This window comes from Erpetoichthys calabaricus, chromosome 5 (assembly GCF_900747795.2).
Source record: "Erpetoichthys calabaricus chromosome 5, fErpCal1.3, whole genome shotgun sequence".
NCBI lineage: Eukaryota > Metazoa > Chordata > Cladistia > Polypteriformes > Polypteridae > Erpetoichthys > Erpetoichthys calabaricus.
In genome coordinates this window covers 141,209,603-141,237,539 of record NC_041398.2, presented here as the reverse complement: position 1 = coordinate 141,237,539, position 27,937 = coordinate 141,209,603, and the positions used below count along the sequence as shown (strand labels likewise).

Below are 27,937 nucleotides of genomic sequence, written 5' to 3'. Positions count from 1 at the left end.
GAGTGTAAGGCAAGAAGCAACCAGCTGCTGCGGGTAACATCGAGCATTCATGTTGATGGAGAGATGAAGAAAACACATAGCTTGCAATCAAGGGACACTAACTGAACAAAAGTTATAGGCATACATTTAATTTTAATCCAATTAAGGTTAAGCAAATTTGGTACATATGTTTTAACATAGGCAGAGTGGTAGCGCAGAGCTACCATTCCTGACTCAAACTAAAAGGGTTTGCATAGGTATAAGGCAAGAAGCAACCGTGGTGGACGATATGCCAGTCCTTTACAGGGCACAGTCGCATAGTCAAGCAGCAAAGTGTAAACTGCGTACATTTCAATAAGAGAAATCTTTAAACTAAGTGTTTCTTTAGATTTAATGTTGTTATTTGCTATAGATATTTTGAGACTGTGTGATCTGGTGACGCAGCAGCTTGTGTTCATAGATTCATGTCATAGGCATGTGTTCCCTTGAATGTGCAGGGACATAGATTAGGGATAGAAAAAGAAGATGGACGCTATTTATTTCATAGCATATTAAGGACTAATTTTTTTTTTTTGTTGTTAATTCTAAACTATTCCAGACACATTTACAGTATTCCAGTATATCTTGCCTGCTGCTTCTGGTAACATTGGGCATGCATGTAGAGAGAGGTTGAGCATGTGCGTAGTATGCAATTACGTGATATGCATGGGGAGAACGTGCAAACCACATGCAGACACTGGAGCCATGAGCCAGGAATTATGGTGTGGGTGGATTTTATTACAGGTTTTAGCCCCTGAGATATTGCGCCAAGCCCCTTATCTTTTCTTGAAAATGAAGAAGAATAATTTAATGTGTGATGTCAAGGGGGAAGTCACATTCTACTCCCAAACCAGTGCAGGTCGTAGCCCATATGAGAGCCTAGGCATCCTCTTCTGTGTTCGAAGTGCGTACCCCTTAAGGTTATCAAAATGGCACTCCTAGTTGTCCATAGTGTGGACAAGGGAGTGGGAGTCTTCAGAAAGGTAAGGAGCATGCCCCCTTGAGTTACATAAACAGCACTCCTCAGTGTCTATAGCATGCATTCAGGAATATAAGATATTCTTGGGGAGGGTTCCCTCTCAATATCCGGTGCACACACCACTTGAATTAACAAAATGGCATCCTTGAGTGTTCAAAGCTTGGGGGACTATGCACTAAAATCACAAAGGAAAGGGGGCTAAAGCCCTGATCTCTGTAAATCCTAATGATGTGCCTGCTCTGCGCTACCACTCTAGGTATGTTAAAACATCTGCACCAAGCTTACTAAACTTTAATCTAATTAAAATTAAATGCCTATAAAAATGCCTATAACTTTTATTCAGTTATTATCCCCCACCTCTGCCTTCATGCACATACCTGATGTTACCAGCAGCTGCAGGTTACTTCTTGAATTACACCCAGTGCTGCAGCAAAGATCATTGGTTCCCTGTGACCCAAAACTGTGTGGATTAAATTTCCCTCTCAGCACATGCGAGATTAAATGCACACCTATGACTTTTGTTCAGTTTTTTTCAGCTGATTGTAGGCTATGTGCTTTCTTAATCTCTCCCTCTACATTAAATATGAATTCATCAGTCAGATGTGACCTTATAAAAATAAACATCAGCTACATGCTGGCATCATATTTTTTACAGCTCAAGATGTCTGCGAAATGATCAGAACACCATGGCCAGTGCTCAAAGATACTTTCAGTGGAATTGTCACTGCTGAATATGTCTCTCATAAAAATACACGTCTGAAGCATAACATTTAGGAAAGTATGTTTTGCATTTCACATTTCTATAAAAAGATTCAAATTTATGCTATGAGTGAAGTAAATGACAATAAATATGATTGTAATACTTCATTACTCAGTATTTAATTTGCAGGCTTGTAAGATTTCTTATAATAATAGGGATAGTACCATTGTAATTGTTTTGACTTTATAGACCCATAAACCATTGCCATGTGAATTATATTTAGGCCCTTGAACTGAACTGACTAGCTAATATAATAAAAATTCAATGAAATGGAAGTGTAGTGATTATTTCTAACATTTACTTATCCATCCATCCATTTTCTAACCCGCTGAATCTGAACACAGGGTCACGGGGGTCTGCTGGAGCCAATCCCAGCCAACACAGGGCACAAGGCAGGAAACAATCCTGGCCAACCCACCGCAGGACACACACAAACACACACTAGGGCTAATTTAGAATCTCCAATCCACCTAACCTGCATGTTTTAGGACTGTGGGAGGAAACCGGAGCGCCCGGAGGAAACCCACGCAGACACGGGTAGAACATGCAAACTCCACGCAGGGAGGACCCGGGAAGCGAACCCAGGTCCCCAGATCATCCAACTGCGAGGCAGCAGCGCTACCCACTGCGCCACCGTGCCGCCCCACATTTGTTCTTATGATTTCTCTTTATCCTAATTTCTTTAGCAGTGCATTTAAAGTCCACAGTTGCAGTCCAGTTTAATTTTAATTTGTCACATCTGTATCTCCTATTCTGTTTGAGGATTATTATTTTTATTATAATTGCTGGATTATTATTTAGAAGTTGGTAGCCTATAATTTTTGCCACAATGTTTATGACTGGTTTGTGCACATGCATATTGCCTTGTAGCTATTCTGATTATGCCATTTTGTAAAATTTTGTTAATTTCTGAAATCTGTTTAAGGTGTCAATCTGAAGCGATATCTGTTAAAAGTGTCATAATTTTGCACTGCGCTTGTTAGCTTGTGGGGTGGAGTTTGAAATTAACAATGGTGTTTAGACAAGCTTGCAGGACGAGTTTTACATTAAATGTTTTTAATTCAATTTCAATTTTGCATTTTAAACATTTTTGAGGTGTGGGAATAAGCTTCCTTAATTGAATACTTCATAGAAAAACAAAATAAACTTAAATGGATTATTTCATGGCAGTAGCATACCTGTATAATGAACTGAATTGAAATTCTAAATTCACTTGGTAAATGTAGAAGATGACAAAGTAAGAAAACAATTCAGTAAACCTGTGTAACCACTGTGGTGATTAATGAATAGTTGGACAACATTAATTTAAAGGTTTGTTACCTTTAAAAATTCTACCAGTTTAAATCATTGCAATTTTTTTACATCCATTGTTTTATTTTTTCAGTGCAAGGCTGGAAACAGACAGGCCCACAACAATGAAAGTGGAGGCATTTTTTTATTTTCTACTGAAACTTTTTTCATTGCATCTCAGCAGTGTGGAATGTAAAACTAAATGTCTAGTTAAAGGAGAAAGAGTCGACTGTACTCGTCTAAAGCTGACAGCAGTTCCTTCAGATCTTCCGGAAAACATATCTGATCTGGATATGGCACATAATCAGCTTCATGAATTACCAAGCTCTGCAATGTCCAGATATAAAGAATTAATTTATCTTGATGCATCATATAACAGTATCCAGAAAATTGACCCAGAATTGTGTCTGGTCCTTCCTCATCTTCATGCTTTGAAAGTGCAACACAATGAGGTACATCTTTTATCTGAAAAGGATCTGAAACACTGCCTGAACCTGACAGAGCTGAACTTGTCAGGAAACAGGCTCAAGATGACTGCCGATACATTTAGACACCTACAGGTAAGAAAGTATTAGTAAAACTGTTGTGTTTCTCTTTAAATTACAACCCACAATGTTATGACAAGTATTAATACTGGATTTCAGGTTTTATCTATGTTAACATGTGTTCTGCTGCATTATATTAGAATTTTTTCTGGTAATTTAGTAAATTGCCATTTTTTTCTTTACACTTTGTATATGTAAGATATTCTTTGACCATTGTGACTTGTAGATTAATGCCTTTGTCTCTCATGTGTGATGTTATAAAAGATTAATGGAGTTTGGTACCAGGAAAGGCATCTAGCTTTACAAATGTAACTCTACAGTGGTGAGAATTACAAATTACAAAGAATTGTTATCCCTACGTGGCTATGTCAAACAGAAAGTTTGGAAGCCTGACAGAACCACAGATGGGGAATCCCAGTTTATGACAGTGCTGATGCACTGTGTAGAGAACTGGTTAGTTGGCAGGGAAGATAAGATGAAGGTAAGGTAGTGAGTGAAAGGTGAGAAGAAGAGAGTATAGGTATTGCAACATGGAATGTTGGGAGCATGATGGGAAAATTGGATGAAGTGCTTAACTGAAAGAAAGCAGATGTGTGTAGTGTTCAGGAGATGAGGTGGAGAGGCAAATGTGTGGGAGTGATGGAAGTTATACATTTTTATGCAGGGTAGAAGTGATGGCAGTGTTGGAGTCAATGTATTTATATCTGAAAAACTGACACAGAAAGTGGTGAAGGAAAATGAGCATGTTACAGTTGTTAAGATGATTGTTGATAAATGACCAAGGAATATAGCCATCTGTGGTTGGACCAAAGGGACTGCCAAAACACAAATCAGAAGGTAGAAGGCTGAGAGAAAGATGGCAATTGAGGAAAACAGGAGATGTTATGGCAGAAAACAAAGGAAGATGTTGACAGGATGATATATAAGCAATCTAATCAAGCAATCTAATCAAGGTGCTAGTAAAACATTTCGGAGGGCACAAGAAGCTAAGAGACAAGAGTTTCCAAGTGAGCTACAGTATGAGGAAGGAAAAAGAAATATGTCCAGGATCACAGAGTAGACGGCAAAAGAAAGCCAGGGTGTTGCAGGTTTGGATTGCTTGAAAAATACTGAAGTGACCATTAAAATTTATAGTACAGTAGTAGGTACAGTGGGTATAGAAAAGAATCAGCCCCCTTCAAAATATTCACATTTTGTTGCTTTGCAGCCTGAAATGCAGAGACACACAAAAATATTTTTCCAGCTGTATTTACTCAATGCAACATATAACAGCCAAGTGAGAGATATAATAGCAACAGTTCAGAAAAAGAAAAAAGAAAAAAACAAATGCTTAAAGGATCACCCCCTCCTAAAAATACTTGTAAACTTAATCGGGTGTAACTAATCACCTTCTCCATTGCACATCAAGCTAACTGGCTTCCATCTTGAAAAATTGTAATCCTTATGATTAGTCCAGCATAAAAGAAGCTATTCCTAGAGCATTCCAGTGCTTGGAATTGCAACTCAAAGCAAATAATCAACTATGGATGACAAATCAGTGTCAAAAGATCTCAGGGATAAAGTTGTGGACAGGCACACATCTGGAGATGGATACAAAAAGATTTCAAAAGCTTTATCAATCCCTAGGAGTGCAGTAAAGTCCATAATCAAGAAATGGAAAGTATTTGGTACTACTCCAGATCAGGCCATCCCTCCAAACTGGATGGAAGAGTGAGGAGGAAATGGACAGAGAAGCTACCAAGGGCCTATGGCAACTTTGAAACAGTTACAGGAATTTTTGGCGAAGAGTGGTCATTGTGTACATGTGACAACAATATCACAAATGCTCCACAAATGTGGCTTGTATGGGAGGACTGCAAGAAAAAAGCCACTACTCAAGAAAGGCTTTATCAAGCTGCAACTGAACTTTGCCAAAATGCACCTTGAACATTTTGAGGCCAAAATCCCAAATGATATATTTGGCGTTGATTTGGATAAAGGAGGGAAGTTCTGCTACAAATGTGACATTTTGAATACAGACAGAGGTACATAGAAGAAATTCTAGGGACTGCACCTTTTTTCATGCATTGAAGGGTAAGGATTATGAAAGCTGTACAAGTAGTATGCTGTATAGTAGTGAACAAGGCCCATGAAAGCAGAATATAAAGGAAAGCCGAAAAGATGAAACATATATACAGTATATTTATAGGTCTGAATCACAGTTTGATAATTTGGAAGGTTACCTACCAGGTAACACTTGTGGTTGGTGGGCCAGTCAGCAAACATCTGCCACATCCTGTCAGTTGCAAGAAGCAGAACATGGATATGTGGTACAGTGATGTCCAACGTTCAAACCCCTTAAGGGGAAGAAAGGTGCGAACATCTGATGAGCCCCAATTAGGGCAAAACACGTGTTGTGTACTCTTTGTATTATTTCGTAGCTACTGTATGTACAGTATGCATTTGCAGGTATTATATATACACACACACTGTTTTTTATATTATAATATTTGATAGTTATTGTTCTCATGACTGACTGTTCCTTACATCTTTCCTGGATCTCTTGGTGTGAGTACCAATGTCTCTATACTGTTTTGACGGAAGGCAGGAGTGAGAAAAGCAGCTGTGCAGGATGGCTGATGTCTTTAGTTATTCTATTTGCCTTTCTAAGGCAACAAGTATTGTATATGTCCTAAAAAGAAGGCAGCTGATTGCCAATAATAATCTGTGCTGCTTTCACCACTTTTGAGCTGAGCAGATTCTGTTCCAGGAAGTGATGAAGCCAATGAGGATGGATTCCACTCTGTACCTGTTGATGTTTGTCAGAACAGATGAAGAAATATCTGCTTTCTTCAGAAGTCAGAAAAAGTAAAGGTGCAAGTGCGTCCTCTTTACAATAGATGAAATGAGTTGAGCCTATTTCTGTTCATCAGTAACAGTCACCACACACTTAAGCCAGTTTCGGCAACCGAGGGTTGGAACGCCAGAGTTCCTTCCTTTGGCCACCACCCATATCGCCAAGCGTGTGGCGGCATTGGCTGTTGCTGAGGCAAAAACCCGGGCATGGGAGGAGTTTGGGGAAGCCATGGAAAACGACTTTCAGTTGGCACCGAGAAGGTTCTGGCAAACCGTCAGGCACCTCAGGAGGGGAAAGCGGTGCACCACCAACACTGTGTACAGTGGAGATGGGGCCCTGCTGATTTCAAATGCAGATATTATTGACCGGTAGAAGGAATACTTCGAGGATCTTCTCAATCCCACCAGCATCCCACCATATCAGGGGCCGAGGTCGCCGAAGTAGTTAAAAAGCTTCGAGGTGGCGGGGCCCTTGGGGTGGATGAGGTTCACCCTGGGTTTCTCGAGGCTCTGGATGTTGTGGGGCTGTCCTGGTTGACACGTCTCTGCAACATCGCATGGACATCGGGGGCAGTGCCTCTGGATTGGCAAACCAGGGTGGTGGTCCCCCTTTTTAAGAAGGGTGACCGGAGGATGTGCTCCAACTATAGGGGGATCACACTCCTCAGCCTACCTGGTAAGGTCTATTCAGGGGTGCTGGTCGATGGTCGAATCTCGGATTCAGGAGGAACAATGCGGATTCCGTCCCAGCCGTGGAACACTGGACCAGCTCTACACCCTAGCCAGGATCGTGGAGGGGGCATGGGAGTTTGCCCAACCAGTCCACATGTGTTTTGTGGATTTGAAGAAGGCATTCGACCATGTCCCTCAAAGCATCCTGTGGGGTGTGCTCCAAGAGTACAGGGTACAAGGCTCATTGTTATGAGCAATTCAGTCCCTGTATAGGAGCAGGAACTTTGTTCGCATTGCTGGTAATAAGTCGGACTCGTTTCCTGTTGAGGTTGGACTCTGCCAGGGCTGCCCTTTGTCACCGATTCTTTTCATAAGTTTTATGGACAGAATTTCTAGGCGCAGCCAAGGAGCAGAGGGGGTATGGTTCGGTGACCTCAGAATATCTTCTCTGCTATTTGCGGAAGACGTGGTTCTTTTGGCTTCATCGGACAGTGACCTCCAGCTCTCACTGGAGCAGTTCACAGCCGAGTGTGAAGCGGCGGGTATGAGAGTCAGCACCTCTAAATCCGAGGCCATGGTTCTCAGCCGGAAAAGGATGGAATGCTCTCTCCGGGTTGGGAACACATTACTGCCTCAAGTGGAGGAGTTCAAGTATCTTGGGGTCTTGTTCACGAGTGAGGGAAGAATGGAGCGGGAGGTCGACAGACGGATCGGTGCGGCATCTGCAGTAATGCAAGCTCTGTAATGGTTCATCATGGTGAAGAGAGAGCTGAGCCAAAAGGCGAGGCTGTCGATTTACCAGTCGATGTACGTTCCTACCCTCACCTATGGCCACGAACTTTCGGTAGTGACCAAAAGAGCAAGATCGCGGATACAAGCGGCCGAAATGAGTTTTCTCCGCAGGGTGGCTGGACTTTGCCTTAGAGATAGGGTGAGGAGTTCAGTTATCCGGGAGAGACTTGGAGTGGAGTCGCTGCTCCTCCTCATTGAGAGGAGTCAGTTGAGGTGGTTCGGGCATCTGGTCAGGATGCCCCCTGGACACCTCCCTGGGGGGGTGTTCAAGGCATGTCCCACTGGGAGAAGGCCACAGGGCAGACCCAGGACACGCTGGAGGGATTATATCTCCCGGTTGGCCTTGGAATGCCTCAGGGTCCTCTCAGAGGAGCTGGAGGAGGTGGCCGGGGAGAGGGAGGTCTGGGCTTTCCTGCTTAGGCTGCAGCCCCCGTGACCCGACCTCAAATAAGTGGTGGATAATGGATGGATGGATGGAGTGATAGTAACTCTGAGAAATTTTGAAGCTTAATCTTTCAGTAGCATCTCCTTCAAACGTACAGATATGTGGTCTTTCTTCTGCTTTCTGAAGTCAATTACCAGCTCAGTGTTTTTTCTTACATTAAGGGTAAGATTATTTTCCTGGTACCACTGAGTCAGCAGGTAGACCTAGTCTCTGTAAGCTGTTTCACCATTGTTGATGACCAAGCCTATGATGATGATGTCATCAGCAGATTTAATAATGATGTTAAAGCTGTGTCCAGTGACACAGTCACACCTGAACAAGGAGCACAGAAGGGGGCTGAGCACACTGGAGTGCCTGTATTGAGGGTCAGAACAGAGGATGTGATGTTGCTAATCTGCATATGTTGAGAAATGTTGGTTAGGAAGTCCAAAGGGCCAAAGGTGGTGCAGAGTTCTAAATTGAGGAATTTAGTAGTCAGCTTTGCTGGTACACTGAACAATTTTTATTATTCAGATCTGCTAGGATGGTATGAAATGCAAGGGATATGGCAACCTCTGGGGACAGATTGTGACAATATGCAAACTGGAGGTGATTATGACTATTTGGAATATTCTCTTTAATGTGTTTCAGCACCATCCTCTCAAAGCATTTCATCATGACTGGAGTGAATGTCACCAAACTGTAGTCATTCAGAAGGTCCATTTTTGTTCTTTTTAGACACAGAAAAAATAATATCATTGACACATGTTGAGACCATAGAATATTTAAGTTAAATATTAAATATGTTGTTTGTTACTAAAGACATCATCTGACTGATCGATGCAGTTTTTTAAAAACACCCTGAAATTACATCCAGATTGGATACCTTGTGAATATTAACTTGTTTAAAAGTCCTTCTTATAGTCATGTACAAAAAAAAAGAAAGATAGATTATGTGGTACTCTAAAATACTGAATGGTGGACTCCTTCTTGTCCCAATTAAAATTTGCATAGAAAGCAATAAGCTGATTTGGAAGGGAAAATGAAGATCATATTGGATTAGGTTTTACATTGTAGTCTGTAAGCATCCCTAATCCCTATCAAAACTGTTGCGAATTGTTACAACTGCTGTGTTCAGTCTGATGTTTACTGATGTTTAGCCACTTTGATTTTCTAAATTAGTAAAATTATTAGTACATCCATCCATCCATTTTCCAACCCGCTGAATCCGAACACAGGGTCACGGGGGTCTGCTGGAGCCAAACCCAGCCAACACAGGGCACAAGGCAGGAAACAATCCTGGGCAGGGTGCCAACCCACCGCAGGACACACACAAACACAGCCACACACCAAGCACACTAGGGCCAATTTAGAATCGCCAATCCACCTAACCTGCATGTCTTTGGACTGTGGGAGAAAACCGGAGCGCCCGGAGGAAACCCACGCAGACACGGGGAGAACATGCAAACTCCACGCAGGGAGGACCCGGGAATCGAACCCAGGTCCCCAGATCTCCCAACTGCGAGGCAGCAGCGCTACCCACTGCGCCACCATGCCGCCCCTATTAGTACATTGTTTTCTAAATTGTAATGCACTCCTCACCGGGATACCCAACAAGAGCCTTCAAAAGCTACAACAAATTCAAAATAGTGCTGCAAGAATCCTGATGAGGGTGCGGAAATATGAACACATTTCACAGATCCTTTGATCACTTCATTGGCTCCCTATCCATCTCCGTATAGAATACAAACTCTGTTTGTTTACTCACCAGTGTATCCATGGAAATGCTCCACAATATCTTAAGGAACACCTTATACTACAATCCACTACAAGAAACCTCCGTTTTACAAATACTTTCCGCCTTCGCCCCCCTGTGACCAAACTTCATACAATGGGAGACCGAGCCTTTGCAGGCGCTGCTCCATGGCTCTGGAATGCCCTACCAGAGAGCCTAGGAACACAGCAGATTGTGGGCTGTTTTAAAAAACAGCTAAATACTTTTCTATTTAGGAAAGCTTATTAACAAGAATGCTATAATTATTGTTGTTTTATCTCTGTTTTTATCTTGCCTTGCCTTTGTTTAACTTTTTATGTTGCACTTTGAGATTTACTGCTAATGTAAAGTGCCCCTATAAATAAAATGCATTATTATTATTATTATTATTATTATTATTATTATTATTATTATTATTATTATTATAATAAATTCATATCTGCATTTCTTGAATTTTTCTGTGTCACCATTTCAAAAAGCATTGCTGCATGCCATTCAGTAAATTCCTGATGTCTACATTTATCCATGGTTTCTCATTAGGAAATATTTGGATTGTTTTCATCTGAAGTGTCAGCAGATATGGTTTCCAAAAATCAAAGAACGCAGTAGTTCCTGATGTATGTTTCTGTAGCCAGTCTTGCCTGAATGCTGTGCAGTTTATTATACGGCGACTATGCACTGGTCAGAAAAATGCTTTCCCTTCATCCTCGTTTCCTAGCTGTACTTCATAATATTTTCTGTTTTTTTTATCATGATTAATAATTTTTAAAATTAACTGCTCAAGCTATATATTGATATGCCACAACATTAAAACCACTGACAGATGAAGTGAATAATATTGATTATCTCGTTACAGTGGTACCTGTCAAGGGGTGGGACATATTAGGCAGTGAGTAAACAGTCATTTCTTGAAAGTGATGTGTTGGTAGCAGGAAAAATGGGTAAGCATAAGGATCAGAGTGACATTGACCAAGGGCCAAATTGTGATGGCTAGACGACTGGGTCAGAGCATCTCCAAAACAGCAGATCTTGTGCTGTGTTCCCAGTATGCAATGGGTAGTACCTACCAAAAATGGTCCAAGGAAGGACAACTGGTAAACCAGCGACAGGGTCATAGATGCCCAAGGCTCATTGATGTGCTTGGGGAATGAAGTCTAGCCTGTCTGGTCCGATCCCACAGAATTGCTACTGTATTACATATTTCTGAAAAATGTAATGATGACCATAAGAAAAAGGTATTAGGAAACACAGTACATTGCACCTTGCTGTATATGGGGCTAGGTAGCCACAGACTGGTCAGAGTGCACATGCTGACCACTGTGCACCATAGAAAGCTCCTGCAATGGGCACATGGGCGTGTAAGAAGGGAAAATTAATTTTAACTTGCCCAGCCAGGGACAGTCATAGTAATGTAGAAGAGGAGAGATTTCATTCAATTAAAGGTATCACGTCCTGAATGACTTTCGGCCTGTTGCTCTGACATCACATGTGATGAAGACCATGGAGAGGCTGCTGCTTCACCACGTTAGGCCACAGGTTCAACACGCCCTTGACCCTCTGCAGTTTGCATATCAGGAGAAGGTGGGAGCAGAGGATGCCATCATCTATATGCTACACCGATCCCTCTCTCACTTGGACAGAGGCAGTGGTGCTGTAAGAATTATGTTTCTAGACTTCTCTAGCGCCTTCAACACAATCCAACCTCTGCTCCTTAGGGACAAGCTGACAGAGATGGGATTAGATTCATACCTAGTGGCATGGATCGTGGACTATCTTAAAGACAGACCATGTGCATCTTGGGAACTGCACGACTGACATTGTGGTCAGTAACACAGGAGCGCCACAGGGGACTGTACTTTCTCCGGTCCTGTTCAGCCTATATACATCGGACTTCCAATACAACTCGGAGTCCTGCCATGTGCAAAAGTTCGCTGATGACACTGCTATCGTGGGCTGCATCAGGAATGGGCTGGAGGAGGAGTATAGGGACCTAATCAATGACTTTGTTAAATGGTGCGACTCAAACCACCTACACCTGAACACCAGCAAAACCAAAGAGCTGCTGGTGGATTTTAGGAGGCCCAGACCCCTCATAGACCCAGTGATCATCAAAGGTGACTGTGTGCAGGTGGTGCAGACCTTTAAATATCTGGGAGTGCAGCTGGATGATAAATTAGACTGGACTGCCAATACTGATGTGCTGTGCAAGAAAGGACAGAGCCGGTTATACTACCTTAGAAGGCTGGCGTCCTTCAACATCTGCAATAAGATGCTGCAGATGTTCTATCAGACAGTTGTGGCGAGCGCCCTCTTCTACGCAGTGGTGTGCTGGGGAGGCAGCATTAAGAGGAAAGACGCCTCACGTCTGGACAAACTGGTGAGGAATGCAAGCTCTATTGTTGGCATGGAGCTGGACAGTTTAACATCTGTGGCAGAGCGAAGGGCACTCAGTAGGCTCCTATCAATTATGGAGAATCCACTGCATCCACTTAATAGTATCATCTCCAGACAGAAGAGCAGCTTCAGCGACAGACTGCTGTCACTGTCCTGCTCCACTGACAGATTGAGGAGCTCGTTCCTCCCCACAAACTATGCGACTCTTTAATTCCATCCGGGGGGGGTAAACGTTAACATTTAACATTATACATAGTTATTGTCTGTTTTTCACCTGCATTATTATCATTCTTTAATTTAATATTATTTATTGTATCAGTATGCTGCTGCTGAAGAATGTGAATTTCCCATTGGGATTAATAAAGTATCTATCTATTTATCTATCTATCTATCTAATTAATTAATTAATTAAATTCATTAATTGTCTGTTTTGCTTTCGGCAGTCTTCTTCTTCCTGGTCATCTTTTCCCACTTCTGTGTGGGGTCAATGGTTTTGATTAACCATCTCCAAACAGCTCGGTCCTGCACCTCTTCGTTAGTCAAGCCCTTTTCCTTCAGATCTTCTTTAACTTTATCCATCCAACTCCGCTTTGACCTCCCTTGATTTCTCTTCCCCCTATACTTCCATACCTATTATTTTTTTACCAACAAAATGTGTGAACTATTACCAAATCAGATGCCATGGCAAAATCTACTGTCCTCTCCCCTTCCTCATTTCACTCCCCTACTCCCCACCCTCCATGTACCCTCTCTATCATCTCTGTACTCTTTCTCACATGCCCATTTAGATCACCACCAATAATCCCCTTTTCTCCCTCTTGTACCCTTCATCCATTTGTACACAGAAAACGTCCTTCTCTTCCTCACAGCCCACTTGAGGAGCAAATGCACAAATGACATTTACTGCAGTCTCATCAAGCCTCAGCTCGACACTCATCACCCTTTCACTCCTCCTGTTCTCACTGACATGACTATCTTTTAGTTCTTTGAATACTACTTTACCTACACCATTTCTTCCTTGCTCATTTGCTCCACTGTACAAGTGTAAAGTCTTCTCCAATTTTCTTGCCTTATTCTCCTTCCACCTTGTTTTCTGCACATACATTGCTGCTTTCCATCACACCTGTCAACTCCCTTCCTCTCCCAGTCATTGTCCAAACATTCAGTGTCCCCATTCTTATCTTTAACTTACCCTTTTCTTTCCCCTCCCCTGTCGTCTTCTACTCCTTCTGGGCAAACTTCTTTAGCTGAGCCCACCCTTGACTGGTAGCCCTTGCTCACTTCCCACCAGGGCCAGGTGAGGCCCAAGCATGTTGCTGATGGGGTAAACCCCTAGCATTTGCCACCACTGGGGCAAACCAGCCCAACTTGGTGCTGGTTACAAGCCTGGATAAATTTCCTCCGAGCTCTGTCCTCTTCCACCTGACTCCATCCCTCAAATGCACCCTTTTTTTCTTCACCCGGACGTGCTCCAGGTGCCTCCCAATGATCTTCTGCCGGCACACCCTGGTGTGGCAGAAGTGCCAGCCGTGCACCCGGAAGCACTCCGGGTGTCCCTGGTCTTTATCCCCCCAGCACTTCCAGATGTGGCGGAAGTGCAGAGGACCAGGGCTCTCCTGGCATCTGGGTGCCCCCTGTCGGTGACCATGGGCTCCTATAGGGTTGAGCTTCTAAGTTCTGTTCCCGTGGTCACCAAAGCCACCAGGGTGGTTGCCCCCTTGTGGTCTGGAGGAGGCATAATCCCTCCTCTGGTCTTTCCGGGCGTCCCAACTGGGTACCACTTCCAGCCGCTTGCCACAAGTCAGACGAAGTCTTTCAACTTAACTGTGAATCACATACACAAGGAGACCAGTGGAAATTAAGACTGAAAGCAGAAAGCACTTCTTTAAGCAAAGAGCTGTGGGAATCTTGAACAAATTACCAAGCCATATAGTTGAAGCAGAAACCTTGACAACCTTTAAGAAGTATGTGGATTAGATACTGCAATAGCTTAACGATTAGATAAACAAACAAACTTGATAGACTGATTGGTCTGCTCTCATTTGATAAATTTCTTATGTTCTTGTGATCTTGTGGAGCTCTTACTCTCAGTGGTTGTGACATTGGTTGATGTCTCCTGAAGGCTCCTGACCGGAGTCTTAATTTTGAGGTAGAAGACTGAATAGTCTAGAATAAATTTTTCTATTGTGTTTTACCCAATATTGCAGCTATGAATATTGTAGGAAAAAATATGTGGCGCTGGCTGGGATTGACTTACTGTACATTTTGGGCGGCATGGTGGCACAGTGGTAGCGCTGCTGCCTCACAGTAAGGAGACCTGGGTTTGCTTCCCGGGTCCTCCCTGTATGGAGTTTGCATGTTCTCCCTGTGTCTGCGTGGGTTTCCTCCGGGTGCTCCGGTTTCCTCCCACAGTCCAAAGACATGCAGGTTAGGTGCATTGGCGATCCTAAATTGTCCTTGGTGTGTGTGTGTGTGTGCGTGTGCCCTGCGGTGTGATGGTGCCCTGCCCAGGGTTGTTCCTGCCTTGTGTCCTGTGCTGGCTGGGATTGGCTCCAGCAGATCCCCGTGACCCTGTGTTGGACAATGACTGACTGACTGACTGAATGTTATACAATAAGTGCACAGTACTTTGCAAATGAACTCTCAGTATCTGCGGTGGGCTGGTGCCGTGCCCGGGATTTGTTCCTGCCTTGCGCCCTGTGCTGGTTGGGATTGCCTCCAGCAGACCCCTGTGACCCTGTGTTAGGATATAACGGGTTGGATACTGACTGACTGACTGACTATGAGCATTTTTTACTAGGTGATTACTAGCCAAATGTAAATTTGCAAAGATTTTCTTTTCTATATGTCATTGGGGAACACCAAAGTTGTTAGTTGTGTAATATGCAATACAAACAAAATCCCTTATGAGTTCAAGAGTACATTAGTAGAAAATCTGGTTATCTTTCTTTTAAACTGTTATGGCTTTATTATTGTTGCTAACTGATTTTACACATGACATATGCAGATATGGCCTTTTAATGTAGATTAGACTGTTGCTGTTATGTTATTCATTGTGTTTATGTATTGTTTTTGAATAATTATATTTCATATATTTGCCTTTATGTTTAAAATTATGTACTGTATTTTTAATGATTCCTTTCCTTGAGTTTTGTGGGTTGAGCCCCAGGAGGTGGGGCCACCTTGACACAACTCCTTCTGAGCGTTCACTCTGATCATGTAAGGCCACACCCAAGTTAGCTCAAATTAGGAGAACATTATTTGTAAAGGAGTTGTAAGAATTGTTATTTTCTTTGAATTTTCTGGTTTCTGAAATATTTTTCTTCTGCTCCTGGTTTTCTCATCTGGATTGTTGATTTGAACTGATTTGCTGTAGGATTGCCTTTTAGGCAACTTCTTTTTACCTATTTTGCTTTGTTTGGAACTTCCTGTCATAACAATAGCTACTGTGGACTTGTGCCATTCTTCTCATGAATCACCCTAACTGCAGCACATTTTACTGCTCCATGGGTCTACATTGGAAGATGCATTCAGTGAGAGCTGGCAGCTTTGTGTTCTTGAATTACACTACTTAACAAAAACATCTAAGATTATACTGAAAGACCTTTGATAAATTAATTTTGCCAATTTTCTAAGCAGTTGTTTGTGTCATACTAGTATTCTACTATATACAGTATTTTGTACTGTATGCTGTTGTATGTATTATGTATTAGGATTAGTGTTACCTTTTTATTTAATGTTGCTTGGTTTTATCAAGTACAAGTACAAGTGTTCTGATTTTCACATGAAATAAATTACAAAAAACAAAACAGAAAAAATCTCATCGTCATGCCTACCTGTGAATTCATTATTATATTTCTTGACAATTATATGCTTCTACAAATTCCAGTGCTCTAGGCACTAAGTGTCATGATTCAAAAATCAATTACTTGATTTCACCTCAGTGATTTTACTTCTGCCTTCTTCTGTATATGGAAATTTCAGATTGGTCACAGCACAAAACATTTCCATAAAATCACCAAGGATAGCCAAACAAAGCTCATGTGAATACTAAGAGAATGTACAAACTCTGCATAGACTGTGCCCAGGCTGGGAATCAAGACCCAGGCCCTTGGCACTGAGAGTCACCATCTCCGATTATTATGCATCTTTGCAGCAAAAACAAATGAAGTTACTTTTAATTAGTTTTTGTAATTATAGGACAAGAAAAATTACGGTGAACATTTTGACATGTGACAATAAATACCATAAAATAAAAATGTGTAGCACAGATTTAATAGCTTGTTTACTTTGCTTGAATGATTATTTGCTTAGTTGAGATTAATAGCTATAGATATTTAATTTACAGCACTACAGTGAACGGTGCAAAACACTTTCTTGGATTTCAGGTTGCAGTTTAGGGAAAGCTTTTGCCTGAAGGGAAATGTGTAAAATGGAGCAATTAAAAAAAAAAAACACAACAATGTTTATAAGTGTTACCTGTGTTCAGAGTAAACATGGGTACACGTGGCATATAACAATGTCATTTCATAGTATTTTATAACAATTATTTTTTTAATGTGTAAATTCTTTTTGTGGTTTATAGGGCATTCTCTGCTGTTTTAGTACACAAATTCAGTAATTATTAGTACTGCTTATATCCATGTCTATAAAATTAATAGATTGTGTTTTAGAAAAAGCAAGTGATTTTGACCTTAAGAATGATTCTTTTTGCCATCTTTATTGCTTACCTCAAATTAAACTGAACTAACCAAAATAGTTATCCGACCCATAGCTCAGATATGACACCGCACTTTACCAATGCATGCTATACCATACCAAACATGAAATCTTTACCAGTGACATACAAGGAAAGTGTGTTTAAGGTGACTAACCAAGGATCAGTGATGATGGAGCCGGAGTGCATGTTGAGCATTTCCAGTAGGATAACTACAAATATGATTAGGAAGTGACCCAAAAGAAAACCCTTAAACAGCATGGATGACCAAATCACAAACAAAACCATGGCTTTTTAATAAAAGAAGGAATACTTACATCAGGGTAAAGGCAACAATAGACAAGAATGCAAGCATTAAGAATAAGGGATCCTCAGGCCATATGTACAGAACTAGAGAATCCTAATAATTCCATGTGGTAGCAGGTCAACTTGCTCACCTTCCAAATAAACAGTTGCCATCTCCTAAATAGGTCTGCCGTCTTTTTCTTTCTTCTTCCAGATAAGACATTGTGTAGCACTACTTTCCAAATTCAAGCTACAGTATATGTTCCTCAGGATGAAAGGAGCTTTTAAGTCCTGAGCCACTATCATTTCAAATACTTCCAGATTACCTAGTAATCACCCACAGCCCCAGGGCTGTCAATGCAGGGCTCACCTAGGAGGACCAGGTGCTTCTGCTTGCTTCCATCACCATAGAGTTGTAATTGGGACAATCAGAGTGCCTGTCTTTTCAGTGCACTTGCAAGGCCAAAGCATATTACCAACTTTACTTGGGGAACATCAAAACTATTGATAGTTCCTTTTATTTATTTATTTTTTATTAATTTTTTTATTTATTATTTGTTATAATAGTTGTTACTACTTGGATTTCCTTTTGTTTGATCATGGTATTGTGACCTTATTCTAATTTTCAGACTCAGACTTTTCAGACTTGAACAGAGTCTCCTAAATCCCAAGTATAGCCCATATATGTTTACTCTTACCAGCCTGGTAACTTTCGGAGTTGACTGCTACTGTAGTTAAATTCTGCCCCGATTCTTTTACATCTACGACCTCAGGCAACAAGATAGAATTCCAAAACAAAGAGGAGAAAAGTTTTACACTGTTATTCATGTATTATAGATTAACTTAAGGTTCATAAATATGCCGAAAAAGAAGCAAATGAGTGTTACAACATAATACTAATACAACAAGCATTGTCTTGTTAGGAGTCTAAATATCTAATATGCTTAGACTACCAGGGGGCTCTTTGTCTTAGTAGGCTCATTGGTCATACTCCAACATGGCCTTTGACTCAGCATGTCCTCTGGATGAATGGAATAGCAGAGACAGAGATTCTTTCTTTTTCTTTTTTTTTATTAATTTTATTGTAATCATTCCATATAAATAGATACATTTTTACAAAAGTTAGTATTGAAAACAAGTCACCCCCCACCTCTGAGAGAGAGAGCATGGCCAACAGAGTAAAACTTAAGGCTTGTAAACATACCTAAATTGATGAGTTTAATAGGGCAATAGAGATAAATGGAGAAGAAAAAGAAATGTGGAGATAATTCCTGCCTCGGTGCTTTAAGAACTTATTCTAAGATATTATTCATTAGATCCTGCCAGGTTTTGAAAAAATTCTGTACAGAGCCTCTAACTGAATATTGATTTTTTCCAGTTTCAAATAGTATAAAACATCGGTTTCCCACTGACTTAAGAGAGAAGAGTTAGGATTCTTCCAGTTTAGCAAAATAAGTCTGCATGTCAAAAGTGTAGTTAATGCAGTCACAGTTTGTTTGTCCTTCTCCTCTTTAAACCCATCTGGAAGAACACCAACCACAGCTGTTAATGGGTTAGGAGGGATTGTGACACCAAGGCTGTCTGAAAGGCACTTAAAAATTTTGGTCCAAAATGATGTTAATTTGGTGCAGGCCCAAAACATGTGACCTAGTGAGGCTGGAACTTGATTGCAGCGTTCACAGGTTGGATCTTGCCCTGGAAACATTTTGGACAGTTTTAGGCGAGACAGATGTGCTCTGTTATATGTATATAATTTTGAGTTGAATAATTGTATGCTTTGCGCATATGGAGCTTGAGTGAAGTCTCTGCATTGCTATTTTCCACTCCTTTTCTGATATTATGATTAAGAGATCTTTTTCCCATTGTCCTCTTAGATCTTTAAAAGGGAGGGACTGCAAGATAATTTTATATATTGCAGAGATGCTGTCTAAGTTCTTGAAATTGAGCAATATTTTTTCCGGCATGGAGGTGGGTGCAAGATGAGGAAAATCGGGCAGGTTCTGTTTAACAAAGTTCCTAATTTGAAGATAGTGAAAGCAATGTGTGGCTGGAAAGTTAAATTTGGAATGTAATTGTTCATAGGATGCAAAGATGTTGTCTATATAAAGATCTCTAAGCAACTTAATCCCTAATCTTTTCCAGATATTAAAAACTGCATATGTTTGCAAGGGTTGAAAGAGGTGGTTCTCTTGCAGAGGTGCCACAGATAAAAGATTCTCCATCTTAAAATGCTTTCTACATTGGTTCCATATTCTGAGTGAGTGAAGCACAATTGGGTTATTAGTATATTGCCGATAACTTGCATTTATTGGGGCACAAAGCAGGAGAATATAAAGAAGTACTGCAGGATTTTACTTCTATTGCAGACCAAGCCTGAGTATGTTCATCTATTTGTGTCCAGGTTTCTATAGCTTGTATGTTTGCTGCCCAGTAATATAACTGAAAGTTGGGTAGAGCCATGCTACCTTCTGCCTTAGGTCTTTGTAGGGTCGCTCTTTGGATACGTGGATGTTTTGAGTTCCAAATAAATAAGGTTATTGTTGAATCTAATTGGTTAAAAATTGATTTATTAATGTATATTGGAATGTTTTGAAATAAAAAAAGTAGCTTAGGAAGAATATTCATCTTAACAACGTTAATTCTTCCATCTAGAGTGAGATGCAGGGTTGACCATCTATGCAAGTCTTGCTTATTTTTTTTCATATAGACGGCAAAATTTTGTTGATAAAGAGCTTTATGTTTACTTGTGATGTTTACCCCTAGGTATTTAAACTGATCTGCAATGGTAAATGGGAAGGTGTCCAATCTAATATTGTGTGCTTGAGAATTCACTGGAAAGAGCACGCTTTTATTCAAAATAATTCTGAGACCAGAGATCTTTTGAAATTCTGTAAGTGCTGTTAAGACTGCAGGCACAGAATTTTGTGGGTCTGATATATACAGTACAATATCATCTGCATATAAAGAAATTTTCTGTTCCAGTCCTTCTCTGAAAATCCCCTTTATCTGATAAAAATTTCGACAGTGGAGCTCCAGTGGTTCAATGGCGACTGCAAATAGCAGTGGTGATAAGGGGCAACCTTGTCTGGTACCATGTTCTAGTTTAAAGTAGTCTGAACAAATGTTGTTAATACAAACTGAAGCTTCTGGATTGGTATACAGTAGTTTGATTCATGCACAGATGTTCGGGCCAAACCCAAATTTCTCTAATGTAGTGAAAAGGTATTTCCATTCAATCATGTCAAATGCTTTTTCTGCATCCAATGATAATAATATTTCTGGGGTGTTTGATTTTGTTGGTGAGTATATTACATTAAACAGGCGTCGAAGATTGGAAGATAAGTGTCGACCCTTGATAAATCCAGTTTGATCTTGTGATATTACCGGAGGCAGCACTTTCTCCATCCTTCTAGCTATGATCTATCTATCTATCTATCTATCTATTTTTGAGAGTAACTTAACATCATTATTCAGAAGTGAAATTGGTCTATATGATGCACATTGTGATAAGTCCTTATTTTGTTTAGGAAAGACGGTGATTAATACTTGGCGAAAAGTTTGAGGTAGAATTTGATTGTCTCTAGCTTCTGTAAATGTTGCTAATAGAAGGGGAGCTAGCTGAGTGGAGAATTTCTAATAAAATTCTGCAGGGCAGCCATCAGGGCCTGCTGCTTCCCGCCTTGAAGTGACTTTATAGCATCTAGTAATTCTGATAGTGCCAGAGGTTTATCCAGTTCCTCCGCACTAAAAGTGCCTATTTGTGGCATCTGTAATGTATCCAGAAATGCATTAGATTGTGTGTTGTCTTCTTTAAACTCAGTGGAATATAAGGATTTATAGTAGTCTCTAAATGTGTGCATTATATTTTTATGGTCAATGATTTCATCTCCATTCATGTTGGTGATTACTGGGATTGCATTGCGAACTTCTTGCTTGTGGATTTGTTGAGCTAAAAGCTTATTAGTTTTCTCTCTGTGTTCATAGTAATGATGCCTGGATTTATAAATTAGTTGTTCAGTTTCTTTAGTTGTCAAGAGGTTGAGTTCTGAATGCAGAGCCTGCCTTTTCCTATGTAGAGCCTCGCTTGGAAGCCTGGCATGTTCTTCATCTACTCTAGTAATTTCGTTCTGATACTTTCTTGGTTTCGAATTTATTCCTGTGGGAAAGATATGAAATAATCTATCCTCTTAAGAAGGCCTTTAAAGTTTCCCAGAGTATTCCTGCAGAAACCTCTAAAGATGTATTTGTCTCTAGGAAGAAACTGATTTGTTTGGATATAAATTCAGTAAAGTTCTCGTCTGCTAATAGAAGCGAGTTAAGACGCCATCTGTGAGGTGAGTGTGTGGGGCATAGTGACTTTAGCTCCAAGATCAGAGGTGCATGGTCGGAAATAACAATAGCATCGTACTTGCAAGATTTAATCGTAGGCAAGAAGTTATTATCTATAAAGAAATAATCAATTCTTGAATAGCAATGATGTACTGGTGAGCAGAAAGAATATGTTCTTGAGTTTGGGTTTAGAAACCTCCAGGGGTCTGATAAGTTGTGGTCAGTTACAAACTGTGTAATTGTCTTTGCAGTGTTAGATGTCATCCCCCCTGTGACAGGAGTCCTATCTAAGAGTGGATTTAAAACACAATTAAAGTCCCCAGCCATTATAATTTTATGAATGTTCACATTGGGAATGGATGCAAATACATTTTGCATGAAATCCTTATCATCGAAATTCGGTGCATAAACATTTATCAAAATCATTTCACAGTTAAATAAGTTGCCCATGACCATCACATATCTCCCTTCAGGATCAGACACTACATCTGATGCTACAAATGAGACTGTTCTATGTATGAGGATCCCACACCTCTAGTTTTCTTCGTAAAGCTAGAATGGAACATTTGACCAGTCCAGTCCTTTTGCAGCCAGAACTGATCCTTGCTTAGTAAGTGGGTCTCCTGTAAAAATACTATTTTAGCGTTTAAACCTGTTAGGTGAGAGAATACTTTCTTTCTCTTTAATTCGTGATTCAGGCCTTTAACATTCCAGCTCACAAAGTTAACTGCCCCATCATGGAGACATTGATTCTGAATTTTTGATGTCATTTTATAGTTTTAACTGGAAGTGAGACAGCTTTCACCTTAATTTTCTATGATTTTCTATGATTGCCATGCAGCCTATTGTTGCGTTGGTAGTTATAATTATAAGGTTTAAAAGGATAGATTAGATATAGCCTGCTCTCTTTCTGTCCCCCCTTTATCCCCTCACCCCTCCATTTTGCCTCCCCATGTGAGGCTGGAGACATAAACAGAAAGTGTCCGAGTAATGTAAAGAATGTATAATTATAATACCTGTATCATTACTAGTGGATCAGACAGCAGGTGATATCTCCTTGCCATGCCATGACACGATGCGACTCACTATTGTGTTTCAGAATAGTCTTGGGATCAGCTTTCTTAATTCCTTTTCTGCTTCCTCCTTGCTGGGGAAGACGTAGTATTGGCCTTGAACATCCACTTTCAGTTTGGCAAGATACAAGAGGCTGTATTTGATATTGGCTTGCTGTAACCACTGTTTGATGTTGTAGAAGGCTGCACGTTTAGCAGCTGTTGCAGGAGAGAAATCAGGGAAGATACGAATGTGGTTATTTTCAAATATAATTTCTTGCTTGTGTCTTGCTTGAGTGCCATCACATCTACCTTACATAATAATCTCTCAAAGTGGACAATAAAAGACCTAGGTCTAAAGGTATTTGATCCGCGTATGTGATAAGCTGTTGCTCTCCAATTATTTTAGAAAATAGTTCAATTGCGAATTTCACTGGGTTTGGACTTTCACGATTCTCAGGTAGACCTTCAATTCTAATATTATTCCTTCTGCTTTCATCTTCCAGAGCGGCAAGTCTGTCTCCGAGTTTTTTGCATTCGGAATTGGCAGCTGTTGCTTTTCCATCAGCGGTGGATGCTAGATTTTCGGCTATTTCGATTTGAGTCGTGAATGAGTGCTTAACATCCTCCAGCTGATCGGCAAGTGTGCTCAGTTTAGACGCGCTTTCCTGAATGTGCTCCTCAATTTTTTCCAGTATACATTTAAAGGCCACCTCAAAGCGAGTATATATGCATTTCTCCGAGTCGTTATTATCCTGCCGCAGCTCTTGCAACAGTTGCTCACTTGCCTTCTTGCTTTTCTTTATCTCTTGCTTGAGCTCAGCAATCTTCACCTTCAGTTTGGACAGATGATTTCTGCTTTCGTGCAGCGTAGGCGAAGCGGTGGGCTCTATTACAGCCGATTTACCCGGCTCGCATGAAGTAGGTGAAAGCGCGGACTTTTCTAGTTTCAAATGATCTTCCCCAATCGGTGAGCTATCGCGACCTGCGTTACTTGCACTTTCACTCCCCATTTCGCTCTCAACTGGAGACGATGCAGTGGACCATGGTCCTGAGGAGTCAGGGCTTTTGCCCATCTGTTCCAGGGCAGTCTCTAAAAGGCCGTACCTTGAGCTTGAACTTGGACTTGCTGTTCTGGGCTTGGATGTAGCTTTAGTTTTCTTTTCCATTTCTTTCTGAGCCCCTTTCTTGCCGACCATGTTTATATATGCTTGCATATATTGTAGTAGAACCCTCGGGTTGGATAAATACAGGATATCTCAGGATAATAAAGAAATAATATTAAAAAATAACACAGCTGCTAATGGAGTACACCTCTTTATGACACCTTTACATTGCTCTAAATTTACCTAAAGGGTGGTCAGGGCACAGCAGAGAGCATTTCCTTCTAGTCTGGCTCTGAGCCTCCAATTTATGTTCCCTAATTGATACTTATTTCTGGTGCAAAATATTTAATTTCTAAACAAATATTGTTTAATATAGGAATATGGCTACAATGGAGTATATTACTTCTATTAATATTTTGGACAGTGACCAGGCCAAATAAAATTAATGCTTTTCACATTGTTAGTAATATCATTTCACTTCCACTACATATTTTTTGTTTCATCATCTTTCATAATTGTATTGTCTGTCTGACGATACTTTTCACATGACCATTTATTCAAAGTCCAACTTGCTGACATCATTACAGCTTAATATGTTTGCGTAGTTCCAGAAATCTTAGCATTTCTGGTTTGATAGCAATGGTCATTGTTTATCAGAGAGATTATATGGATGTACTTGACCATTTCTTAGCTGCACAGTGCCTTAAAATAAATTATCCCTGGCTGAAGTAATGAAGCAGACTAGTTTAAGCTGTTTCTGATTTATAGCATCCTGTTGCTAAGTAAAAAAATAATTCAAATTATTTTTGGAACAATTGTAGTAATAATTTCATGGGAAAGGTGTGGATGTTTTTAAGAAGGATTTTCAGGTACCAATGACATCTTTAAATATGAAAAAATTAATAAACAAATATTAAATTCTAAATTATGGAAAAAGTTAAAATATATTTCCTTTCTGTCACATAACAAGTGTACAGTACACGCAAGCCTGATCACTTCTTTGCCACAGTTATCAACTGACATAAGGACTTTCTCTCCCCAACTCTGTGCAGCTGGATCTCAAGTGTCTTTTTAACTTGTGCTTTGAGCCATTTTTAGTTGGTTGCATTTGGTGAAATAAGGTGAGTGCTAATGTCATCGTTACAGATTTTAACAAAACTTGGCAAGCTGATCTGGTCATACGAGTAACCCATGGAACTGTAATTGCATGTGTCTTGGATCAATATTGAGAGAGATTAAAGCTAACAAAGTTTGAACTTATTGGTGGAGGGGTTATGACTTTGACTGGTTATATCTCCCTAAATATAAGTTGTACATAAATGGTTCTTGTATCGTTTCAAAGCTGTTTCCAGCTTAAACTTTTGTGTAAATATACGCTATTCCCAAAACGAAAAATGATCATGTTATGAGTGATTATAATATTAAACACTGAATAGCAAAAAAAACACGATATTTTAAAATTAGTCAGTTTTTTACTAAAGCTAGTTTAGAACAAACACTCAAAGCTGTACTTGTGTTGAATATTGTATGGAATATTACTGCCATATTCATTTGCTGTATATTTCCTGGATGGATTACATTAACTTCAGTTTTCCAGATGTATCACACATTTATATTTGTAGAATTATTCTTAAAAAGAAGGTAACTGTAAAGACTGTGTGGCTAATAAAGTAAGAGTGCCAGGTACCAAATCTGTACAGCATAATAGTTTAGGCATTTTGGGAAGGTTCTGTGGTGCGCACTGATATAATGAAAACAAAGCAAAAATGAGGTTAAGGGTAAGTAGTGCAGTTATGAGATCTAGCATTAACACTGAGGAAGCAAGTCTTTCACAGAAACTGTTTGCGTGATGTTAGGGAGAAGGGAACATATGTATACTTCAGTGGTTTCTTTGGGGTTTGATGTTGAATAGGCCCACTTAGTTTACAATACTTTTTTAAGGATGCTGTAACCAAGTGACTTTGGTAACCACTGTGCCACTGCCAACACCAAGGCAGGAGACTCATAGTTGAAATTAATTTACTCATTTTGAGCAGAATATATCAAGGTCAAGGCAAAGGTGAATTTTATCATGCCTGCATGGGAAATTCAAAAGGGTCTTGGAATAGCCTCATAATTAAATATTTAGTAATATTTATTATAATTATTTATATTCAATACGTTTTATAATAACGGCTTAAGACTGCAATAATGCAAACTTTTGTCCCTTAATTTTTCTAAACCAGCTTATCCAAAGCAGGGTTGCAGAATAGCTGGAGCTTAGATAGATAGATAGATGGATAGATAGATAGATAGATAGATAGATAGATAGATAGATAGATAGATAGATAGATAGATAGATAGATAGATAGATAGATAGATAGATAGATAGATAGATAGATAGATAGATAGATAGATAGATAGATAGATACTTTATTAATCCTAAGGGGAAATTCACTTGACTCAGCAGGTGTCAGGTACAAGGCAGAAACAATCCCTGGGCAGGGTTTCCAGTTTATTACAGGATGAAAACACAAACACACACACATCAGGGGCCAATTTGGCATTGTTGGTCCACCCAACCTACATGTCTTTGGACTGTGAGAGGAAACCCATGCAGACATGGACACAGCATGCAAACTGCATGCAAGAAGCACCTGGGGCTGGATCCCTGGTCTCCTTCTTGCAAGTCAGCAGCGCTACCACTGTGCCACCCTGCAAACTTTTATGTAACCTTTAAAAATATCAAATGATTTTAATGTTATTTGACATTTTATTACAGTACACCATACTCAATGGTAATAAATCTAAAATATTTTGTCACAGGCGAAATTGTCCTGTATATGCAGAAGTATCTTTGCTGTCTCTGTATAGTCTAGCATTTAGAAAAGATGTATGGTCAAGACTTAAGACGCCAGTAGATAAAGATTTATAGTGCATTAGCATGAAATGGAAATGTCAGTAACAAGCTCTCAGAAGCTGTTCCCATTTGAAATTGCATGATTTACCCTTTTTTTAACCAAATTATGTGCCCATTTCAGTGTAAATCTTGGAAGGCATCCCCTTCTCTGCCAAATCACACTAGTAAGTGAAATAGAATTGCATATGATCTTTGATCTTTTAGTCAGAAAATCTTTTGCTTTGCTTAGTCTTCTTGGTCAAAGTAACTTGCTTAAAAGTATTTTTAAACTTAAGCTGCAATCTGTTTATTCTGCCACATTATGTAAACACTGAGAGTCATTTGGGTGATTTTCTAATACCTCTTAAGAGGTATAATGAGAAGTACACAATTAATCTATTAAGTGTTTTTATATACGTGTAGACCACTCGTGTCTACATTTTTCTGATCTTGCCTTTTATCAGTACAGTGGGCTTTAATATTGTGTGGTTGTTCTATGTCTTGAAGACACAACTAAGACAAAAATTTTAAATGAACTGCACCTCACTCACTGTAATGCAGTCCTCTCCCGAATTGTAATTTGCATCCTTGTGTCCCTGCCTAGCTGGGCAGCATCGTGCAGCATAGATATGTCAGATTTACAGTGGACTAAACTGAATATTTGTGTTGTGTCACAGTTTCTCATCACAGTGGTTGTTATAGTTAAGATACTTGAACTTTTGAAATTGGATATTATAGTAGCATTAACCAAAACATTCATTCATCCATTATCCAACCTGCTATATGCTAACTACAGGGTCACGGGGGTCTGCTGGAGCCAATCCCAGCCAACACAGGGCGCAAGGCAGGTAACAAACCCCAGGCAGGGGGCCAGCCCACTGCAGGGCATGCAGACACACACACCAAACACACACTAGGGACAATTTAGAATCATCAATGCACCTAACCTGCATGTCTTTGGACTGTGGGAGGAAACCCACGTAGACACGGGGAGAACATGCACACTCCACACAGGGAGGACCCGGGAAGCGAACCCAGGTCTCCTAACTGCGAGACAGCAGCGCAACCCACTGCGCCCTTAACCAAA

General features: G+C 40.2%; 1 protein-coding gene and 1 long non-coding RNA gene across 5 annotated transcripts in view; one reads left to right on the top strand and one right to left on the bottom strand.

Moving 5' to 3' along the window:
- The window catches only part of tlr3 (toll-like receptor 3), an 84,868-nt gene that overhangs the window by 12,185 nt on the left and 44,746 nt on the right, over window positions 1-27,937 (top strand). For all 4 annotated transcript variants that reach the window (XM_051928505.1, XM_028802091.2, XM_051928506.1 and 1 more), the window contains exon 3: window positions 3,142-3,607. In XM_051928505.1, the coding sequence (XP_051784465.1) occupies window positions 3,173-3,607 (435 nt within the window). In that variant the 5' untranslated portion in view covers window positions 3,142-3,172. The remainder of the gene's footprint in view (window positions 1-3,141; window positions 3,608-27,937) is intronic.
- Window positions 20,735-27,937, bottom strand: part of LOC127527983 (uncharacterized) — a 39,092-nt gene continuing 31,889 nt past the window's right edge. The window contains exon 2 of the long non-coding RNA XR_007935177.1: window positions 20,735-20,905. This is a non-coding gene — a long non-coding RNA (uncharacterized LOC127527983). The remainder of the gene's footprint in view (window positions 20,906-27,937) is intronic.